The 10,324-nt window shown below is 34.5% G+C and overlaps 1 protein-coding gene across 5 annotated transcripts in view; it reads left to right on the top strand.

Annotated features, from left to right (window-relative positions):
* The window catches only part of LOC106875929 (protein FAM13A), a 242,604-nt gene that overhangs the window by 213,521 nt on the left and 18,759 nt on the right, over positions 1-10,324 (top strand). For all 5 annotated transcript variants that reach the window (XM_052978225.1, XM_052978227.1, XM_052978230.1 and 2 more), the window contains 3 exons: positions 1,591-1,760; positions 3,073-3,156; positions 7,232-7,315. In XM_052978225.1, coding sequence (XP_052834185.1) covers positions 1,591-1,760; positions 3,073-3,156; positions 7,232-7,315 — 338 coding nt within the window. The remainder of the gene's footprint in view (positions 1-1,590; positions 1,761-3,072; positions 3,157-7,231; positions 7,316-10,324) is intronic.

Below are 10,324 nucleotides of genomic sequence, written 5' to 3'. Positions count from 1 at the left end.
TGATCTATATATAGCGTTAAGAGGGCTCCAAATGCCTTCAGAATTTTACTCCATCACGTGACCTTATTAGGGGCCGTGATTGGTCAGTTCGCGTTCTGGCGGGAACGGTTCGAAGAAGTTGCCGATTCGAATAATGATCAGTCACGTGATGGACAAGGAATGGGTTCTCTACTACGCTCGCATTTATTTATATTTAAATGAGAAGATTGTATGTAATGGCGATAGGTAGTTTCACTACATATATATAAAATGTGTGTATGTATTTATTGCTGTGTTATTAATGGGAAATGGCTTGAAATGAGATTCTCATCTTTGTGCATCACTTTTCTGAATCAGTTGATATCTATCTAGACAAATCATTGTCCATGTTCCTGACATTATTTGACAGAATTGCACATCTACATTCATGCCAGATTTGCTGAAATGTGCAATGTTTGTGTGCATGCATGCACACACCTGCACATCTGACACTCACAGAGTGTACTTTCATTACACTCAACACAATGGAGGACAAGTATAACAGGGTGTGTATGCAGCGCATCCTATGCATTACTAATGCTTACTTGACAAGATGTGTGCTACAAATACATGTTAGATTTTTTATATGATACAAATAATCAGCTGTTATACTCCAGCTGGTGTGTGCATGCATGAGTGAAAGGTGTGCACATGTGTGAGTTGCAGGTGTGCACATGCATGGATGGAAGGTGTACACATGCATGGATGGCAGATGTGCACATGTATGGATGTGCGAGTGGCAGCATGTATACTGACTGTCATATATATAACCTCACAGCCTCATACACACACTCATACAATGCAATTACATACACCATACACTGAGCATTTAGCAGTCACATACATGCACTCACACACACACACACACACACACACACCACCTAGTAGTCACATATGTACACATACACTTGACTGTCTCACACATCCAGCTGTTATATGCACCATACGCTTGACAGTTGCATACACTCAGCAGCTGCATTCACATTTGTTTGTCACATATCTGGCACTCACACATGCACACACACATCTGGTCATAATATTCAGACACACATACAAGCCAGACATGCAGTCAAGTGCAGCAAAGTGCTAAAATATGTCCCATTTTGTGCACTGCTTATGACTAATGTACATGCATGATACACATAGTGCACACAGACATACAGCACACATAACATGCACATACAATACTCACATAACTCTCATTGGCAATTTCGCTAGTGTTGGTGGTATGGAAAAATGCACCAAGTACATGGTGTAAAGTGGTTAATCTTAGGAAGGGTCTCCATTCACAGAAACCACACAAAGTAGATACTGGGGTTTGATGCAGTCCTTGAACTCATCAGATCTTGTCAGCATGGAAGATGAATGTTAAATGATGATGACGATATCAGTCACACAATACATACACATGTTTATACTTAAATTGCATATGTAATTATAACATGACTTTTTAAATGGAAGAAGTACAAGCACTTACTAGTTTGAAATGGTGCACTTAGTTTTGAGGATTTTTACTTTGAAAACCACCTGAAATCTTAACATCCATTTCACTTTTTTTTTTTTTTTGTATAGAACTGAAAGAAGAAGCTGAAATGAGTAGTCGCAGTCGGCATGGAAGTGGAGCATCATCTGGCGGTTCTGAATCTCCAACTACTGTTCCAACAATGGAACAAACTCTTGAGTCTATTATCAAGAAACTAAAAGAAAAACGTAGAGATGCCAGACGCCCTGAAGAACTGGAGGTAACAATTGTATTTACACATCCACAATATTAATGTTAGACATGTTGTTGTGTGAGATACTGATGTGTCACACTGACAATATATCAACAATATTAGTATAAGCTGTTTTAAAAAATAGAGAAGTCTTTATGATGGTCAGGCCACTCAATTGATTAACATGCAGTTGTTCAGAATCACATTTCAACCTCTGTCCTCCTACTACTGTGGTCTCTGGTTTTTGGAGTTGGCCAGTCTAATGTCATTTCCTCTCAGGCATTTCTGATTCACTCATCTCTTTTTATTGCTCCTATTGAGTTCATGCCAGGCCCCATGCCAACTCCTTGTTATACCCAATCCTTTCCTATTAAAACATCATCCCTCTGAAATTCCCTCCTAACTCGTAGTTTTCCTGTGACTTACCACTATTCAAGTGAAATGTTAACTGCATTGATCTCACCAGTCTTGCATAAAGTTGCCCCTCACCACTCGGGGATCATAGTCTTTCAAGCTGCATGGCCACCTTACTAAGACTGCTGGCATAGTAAAAGCACACTACGTGTTGTAAAGTGGTTGGCATTAGGAAGGGTACTCAGCCATAGAAACCATGCCAAAGCAGACACTAGAGTATGGTACAGTTCTTGTCTATCTGATCTTGTCAAACTATTAAGCCTATGTCAGCATGAAGCATGGATGTTTGATGATGATGATGATGATAAAATTTAGTGAAGGTGTGTGACTTAGTGGTTAGGATATTTGGCTTAAAATTGTAGGGTTGTGAGTTCAATTCCTGATGGCACGTTGTGTCTTGGAGCAAGATGCTTTGTTTCACATTGCTCCACTCTGCTCAGATGGCAAAAGTGAGTAGTTCCTGTATTTCAAAGGGCCAGTCTTGTCACATTGTGTCATACTGAGAACTTTGTTAAGGGTATACCTGTATGTGGAGTGCTCAGCCATTTGCACATTAATTTTATGAGCAAGCTGTTCTGTTGATCAAATCAACTGGAACCCTTGTTGTAACTGCCTGTGTGCCAGTTGTTGATGATGAAATAAAGAAATAGACACCTAATTCCTGGAGGAATCCAGGATTAACAAAACAAGAGGGAAAAAAATCAGTGAATCATTATAGCAGGTGTATGGAGTGAGAATGCATCTGAAACTGCTACTGTGTTGATGATGATGTTGATGATGTATTAGCTAGAGTTTTCCTTGCACTGTCAATTTCTTTGCTAGTAATGTCCATTTGATGTCTCTAGTAAAGAAAACTTCAACACATTTCAACTCCATTTTAGAGTTCCAATGAGAGAGTATAAAGTTTTTTTTCTTCTTATTTCAGTTGATGAGTAGAGATGAAATCCAAGAAGAAAAGCTAGCTATTCAGAAATCCCTCCTTCACTTTGAGGGCATCCATGGCCGACCAGTAAGTCTTTCAGTTTTTTTCTCTTGATCTTATTTCTAAAATATTTCCTTTATATAACTTTGTAAAAACTTTGGTAGTCTCTGGGTATTGCAATAACTAAGTTGAGGCTATGTGATTTTTGTGTTAGTCTTCAGTAAAAGTTTGATGAAATAGTAATAGCTATATCTATTACATATATATAACACAATTATTATGGTAATTCCCCAGGTCACATGGATGATGACAAAAATTTAAAATGAATTTGAACATAAAATGCCTCAACTCTTTTGTTATATTTCCGCAGAAAGACATTGGTTTTGTTTTAATTAGTTTTGAAAATAATGAAGAGTTCATTGAAATAGCTTGGTCATTATTAAGCTAATATTTGAAACATGAATTAACATGTGAGTTTGATGGAAGAATCTAACTTAGACTACTTTAAAACAAAAGACTGTACCATGGAACTAGTGGTGGTCACAGATGGTTTTGTATCAGAAGGGTGTAACATGGTCAGCTCTGCTTGGGAGGAGTGCAAAGTTCATACTTTGCACAACACAATTAAGACCACTCTTAGTTCTCCTACATAATTGTCCTGTTTTGAAGTGATCTAAATTAAAACCGTTTATGCTAACTTATGTTCCAAATAACAGATTAATAATGACAGTTATTTTACTAAATTCTTCATTATTTTCGAAATATTAATGACTTGTAAGGACACTGTACTTCATTATGCAAGCATAAAATAATATAAAGTATTGGGTTGTCCGGAAAGTTTGTGCCGATTTATAGTAGCTTACATTTCGACTTATTTTTAGAACATGGTTGCGTCCATAAAATAGGATTTGACTACACCTCCATTTAGAGCACAGTTTAAGCTATCTTTTCGTGGAAGAAGGTTTATGTTCCTATAACCTGTGTTAATTCTGTAACCCTTTAAAAGGGAAGATAAGAAAGTTCATTTTTGGCACTTGATGCTGTTCTTTTTCCGTAAAGGGAAAAATGCCTCACAAGCAACCAAAGAAATATGCACAGTTTACGGTGATGTTTCTTTATCTGAAAGAAATGTACGGAAGTGGTTCGCAAGGTTCCAAGCTGGAGATTGTAGCCTTATTGATAAAGAGCGATCAGGCAGACCATCCACTACCTACAGATGATAACCAAATCAAGTCATTAATTGAGAATAATCCACATTGCACAACCCGAGAATTGGCAGAAAGCCTCAACCTATCAAAATCTGTCGTTTATGAGCACCTGGTAAAGCTTGGGTACACAAATCGTTACGATGTTTGGGTACCACATGAGTTGAGTGAGAAGAAACTTTTGGAAAATCGGCATGAACTTTCCGGACAACCCAATATATTAAACATTTTTATAAGTCAATACAGTGTTCTACTGTGTTAGCAGTGTGATTTACATCACTTTTAAGGTTATCTCGACAGGTTTTTTATAGAAATTATAGCCAGCATGGATTTTTGTTACGTTTTGTATCTGAGATGTCAGATGCAAACAAGCAATGAGATCAAAGATGAAAAAAGGGTAATGGGTGCAGATGCCATATTTCAGGATTTTTTGGGCGGGTTTTTTTAGATGGGTGCTGATGAAGGAGCAAAACTCCCAAAATATGGTATACCCTTTTTTTCATCTTTGTTCTCATTGTTTGTCTACATCTGATGTTTCGGATATGAAATGCCATTATGAAAATCAGTGCTGGCTATAATTTCTATAGAATATCTGTAGAGATTATCTTAAAAGTGATATTTTCCAAATAATTTTTATATATTTATGTATTTTAACTTGATTTCTAGAAAGTTGTGTTTTTAATGAATTTAATAATTTTATGCCTCCCATTGAAATTAGTTGCACAACACTGCTTTAATATTGTACATTCAGATTTTCTAAAAAAAGAAAAAGCCAAAAGGAAACTTAAAACATTTTAGGCAAATGCCATAGCAATGCATTCACTGTCAGCTGAGCTTTTTGCAAGATTTTACTTTCAGATTAGAACAGTTTCATTTTACTTACATTGTTAACCCCTTGTAGATGGGAAATGGTACCGACTGCATTGAAACACTGTGTGTGTGAGCAATGAGATGTCTCACTCTGTGCGGTGCCATGTTTTCAAATATACCACACTGAAAAAAGTCTGTAAATACACTGTAAAATTCCTTGAATGAAAAATGATGTAGTTACTGAAAGGCACAGACTGTCAGTACTAAGTCCGTCTGCAAGGGATTAATGTTTCCATCATCATCATAATGAAGTCAAATAGTTCCAGTCAGAATTTGAAACTTTGTCACCCTGAGAATATGCATTTACTGGGGGTGGGGCGTTGTTGGGAGGTGATGCAGACATGTGGAAACTTTTTTTTTTTTTTAGCTGAAATATTGAAAATCAGTTCCAATATGACGCTTTAGAAAGACATTCATTGTTTCAAGAAGTGTGTTAGATTATTATTCTAAGTGTGGGAATGGGTGCAGTATTCATGAATGAATTCAGTAATTACTGTCTTTGATAGAACAATTTCATTTTAATTTTAAAAACTTTGTAGCTGTACATTAAAAAAAAAATTGAATACTTTTTAGGGAAAAAAACCCATTTTCTTTTTAATGTGCTTTGTTAATTTTATCTAATATAAAAGCTTGTCAGAAATAGGTTTAACTCTTTATGATATTTTTATTTAAATTTTTAATTGATCTCTTAAAAATGTAATGATTTTCTATTTAGTAATGTCTCTGATGAGAAATATTGCTTTTTTTTGTTAACTATTTGTACATAATAAAAATTATAAAAAAATGTTTTTATATGACTTTGTAATATTTTCAAGTAATTTAATTCTCAAATTTTTTTTAATAGTAATGTTAATAACAGATTAATTGTTATTTCCTACATGGGTTTTTGTCCAGAACACTTCCAATCACTTTGTTTTCACTTTATAATTTAGCTGCTATTTGTACAGCATACACACCCTATTATGTCACTTTCTTTCCTCTTTCATGAGGATACAACTTTCTTCAAGTATTACTCTCCTCTATTTAGTAGTTTGCTTTATTTAGCTCTCTCACAGCCTTGCTCACCATCTATACACTTGGTATGCACATTCATACAATCTTTTTCTTATCATCACACCTTGTGTTGTTTCAAGAATGAGACACTTATAAATAACTTTACCTTTTATTTTCCTGATATAATACACTTTTTTTGTCAGATTTCAATTGAAACAAATCCATCCATTAAAGAAGAGATGAAAATGAAATTTTGTATTTGTAAATTGTTTTTAAAACAGCCTGTTGGCACTAAATCCTTAAAATAAGTCTTTAATAACAGAGCAATCATCTAAGAAATTAGTTGTCCTATTGTTATGACTATCTTAACATTGAACATTGGAGTATTGACCAATGTTGGACATTTGCCTTTGGAAAGCAAGTTTTAAGAGCAGCATAAAGGTGAGAGTGAAAAGATCAGAGGAGATAATAATTTGTTGAGCAGATAATTTGGTGTTACTTATTAAATGTTTGCTATATTCTCAAGCTAAAGTATCTGTACTGATAGGTTGAATTTTCAAACTTGCCCTATTGGCTCTGTAGAGGGACTTTTCTGTACTGCCTACTAAAATAAACTATAATAAACTTACCCTATACTAAACTGTTGGACTCATTAGCATGAAAATTACTTTCAAATCCAATTGTAAATAAGGTTTTCAAATGGTGAAGGGGTTCAGATCTTGCAACCAGGCACGGGCAAACTTTTCTGAGGTTGCATAAAACATTGTTCATCATCAGGTGGGCCACACAACTGAAAACAATTCAAGGAAATGTTTCATTAAGTTTGCCATTCAGAAAGTCCTGTTGGCTACAATTTGTTCATGGCTGGCTTAAGCTGTAAAACCTATCATAGCCCAAAACTAATATAAAATAATTTTGGATATTTTATAACTAAAAGAGTCTTAAAGGTTTTTTTTTTGTCCAACTAAGTGTTATTTTTGTATTTGGGGTTCACTATATTCTTTATTAAATACAATATTAAAATTAATATTTCAAATACCCTAATTTGTTTATTTTATATTGTGTATTATATGATATTATTTTCCACTTTTTAGTCATCCAAAATATCAAAAGATTTGATGCGACCACTGTACAATCATTACCGTTTGGTTAAACGAATGCTTGCAAAACCTGCTTCGGTATGTTGCTAATTATTAAGAGACTAATAACCTTGAGATTGTTCAGTAACGAGCTTTTGTTCACACTCATTAAAGGTTTAGAAAATATATGAAATCTAGCATTTAATTTTGTTTTGAAATCTTAATGATGAAACATAAGATCAATACTTAGGACTGTTTCTCACTGATGAAAGGAGTTTAGCACAGTTATGTCTGACTTGTCTTTTTTACCCAGTCTTGAATCTCCATTGTTTGATCAGCTGAATTACCTGCTCTTGAATTGACTGAGTATTCCTGACATGTTACCCTTACTGTAATTTAACAGGCAGAATCTGCATGAGGCAGTGTGTGAAAAGGATATATACCTGTTGAATTACAGGTACAATCCACTTGATGGGCTTTTATGCAGTTTCCATCCATCCAATATCAATCACAAGTTATGGGTTTGACCTGAGGTTAAAAAGCATGATATCTGTCCAAAGTGCTATGCAATGGGACCTTGTGGTTCTGAAGTGAAATTGTTAACCTTTTAGCCTACTTTATTCAATCAGTAACAATTAAAAACTGTGACTTAGTTTATTAATTAAAGAACTTTCCTTTTTTTTTTTTTGAATTCTACAAAGTTTTCATGATCTCTCTCTGTACCATGGATGCTTTAGTCTATTCTCCCACCTATTCCAAATTAACACTACACAATGCAATACTGTTTATAACCCTTTAGCATTTAAACTAGCCACATCAGGTTGATATATTCAACTTGTTTATCTTCAAACCAGTAAGATCCGGCCTTTCACACCTACCCTACAATGTCATTCTAAAAATAAACAATCACATCATTGAAATCCTGAAACTACGAGATAATACATGATTAGTTCAAAACAATGTGAATAAATAAGCATTACATATGGCAGAATAATCTGAATGCTGATAGTTTAATTACCCAACCAGAACACATTTTGTTTCTGTTAGCTCTTATCCAATATTCTCTACCATTACCAAATTACTCCTTAATGACATTAATATTTTGTGGCCCCATGAATGTTTCCAAGTATATCTATGGTTTGAATGATAATGGCAAAGAACTAAGTATGCTATCATTGAAAGCATTCTTCAGTTTTGGAATTCTAAGTATCTGAATAGTTCTGTAGTTTAGATCAGTAGTTTTCAACCATTTTTTGCCTATGGAACCCTGTGATTCCTATTTTACTCCACTGGCTTTCCATAGCGATTTGATATAAATGTAAAAAAAAAAAAATCCTACTGTATTTTTATAATTAAATATTATTAGGAATTTGTCTTTTATCTTTTACTTGCTTCAGTCATTAGACTGCGGCCATGCAGAGGCACCACTTTGTAGAATTTTTAGTCAAATGAATTGACCCTAGTGATTAGTATTTTTTTGTAACACCTGTTACTTATTCTATTGATCTCGTTTGCCAAACTGCTAAGTTATGGGGATGTAAAAACACACCAACACAAGTTGTCAAGTGGTGGGACACACACACAACAGGCTTCTTTCAGTTCCTGTCTACCAAATCCATTCACAAGGCTTTGGTTGGCCCAAGGCTATAGTAGATGACACCTGCCAAAGGTGCTGCACTGTGGAACTGAACCCAGAACCATGTGGTTGGGAAGCAAGCTTTTTACCATACAGTCAGTTGTGTAAAAAAAAATTTAATATCTTGTGCATTGTAGAAGTATAAGCAATTTATTGCACATAAATTTTAATAACAAAATAGACCCCAGTTGAGAACCACTCATTTAGTTAGTGATGATATCCAGTGTGATTATTTATGATAATTAAGAACACATTATTGTTTTTGAGATTTGAAAGCAAAATGTACTGATCTACATATATGTTAGGTTTACTGAAATTCTTTCATACTGATTTGGCTACTTGCTTTACAACTTCCACAAATAGAATTTAACTGGGAGTTACATTCATTTATAATTATTATTACCTTTGATTATGATCATTATTGTTATAGCATCAAGATGGTGGATTGGCAGAATCCACCAAAAATAAATACCTCATGTTTATTCTCTCTGATTCATTATGTTCTGAGGTCAACTTTGCCTTTCATTCTTTTGGGCTTGATGAAATAAATACCAGTTGAGCACTGTGGTTGGTATAATTGACTAGCCCTTGCCCTCCAAGTTTAGGCCTTGTGCCTATGAGCTAGCAGAATCATTTGCATGCTAAACAAAATGCTCAACGATATTTTTGCCCATTGGTGTGTTTTGAGATCAAATTCCACTGAGGTTGACTTTACCTTTCATCCTTTCAGGGTCAATAGATTAAGTACCAGTTGCATACTGGGGTCATTCTAACCAACTGGCCCCCTCCCCCAAAATGTCAGGCCTTGTGTATATAGTAGAAAGGATTATTATTATTATTATTGTTGTTATCATTATTATTGTTATTTTTAAGGCAGTGAGCTGGCAGAATCATTAGCATGCCAGGCAGATTGCTTAGCTGCATTTTGTTTGTCTTCACATTCTGAATTCAAATTCCACCAAAGTTTGACTTTACTTTTCATCCTTTCTGGGTTGATAAAATAAGTACCAGTCAAGTACTAGGGTTGATGTAATCGACTTACCCCATCCTTGAAATTGTTGGCCTTGTGCCAAAATTTGAAATCATCATCATCATTATTATTATTATTATTATTATTATTATCATTATTATTATTACTTTTATTATTATTAAGGTGGTAAACTGGCAGATTTGTTTATTTGCCAGGCAAAATGCTTAACAGAATTTCTTGCAGCTCTTTGCACTCAACTGCTGCCAAGGTTGACTTCGTCTTTCATTCTTTTGAGTTTGATAAAATAAGTACCAGTTGAGCATTGAGGGTGGATGATCAATAAAAAAAAAACGAACCCCCCCCTCTCCAAAACTGCTTTGTGCCAAAATTAAAAAAAAATTATATTTCTTCATTTATAGAATCAATTCTATTTTATATTTCTTCATTTACAGTACCAATTCTATTATAGATATATATATATTATATATATATATATATATAT

This window comes from Octopus bimaculoides, chromosome 2, assembly GCF_001194135.2.
Source record: "Octopus bimaculoides isolate UCB-OBI-ISO-001 chromosome 2, ASM119413v2, whole genome shotgun sequence".
Classification (NCBI taxonomy): Eukaryota; Metazoa; Mollusca; class Cephalopoda; order Octopoda; family Octopodidae; genus Octopus; species Octopus bimaculoides.
Note: the sequence above shows the minus strand (reverse complement) of the source record. Positions and strands in the feature narration are given on the sequence as shown.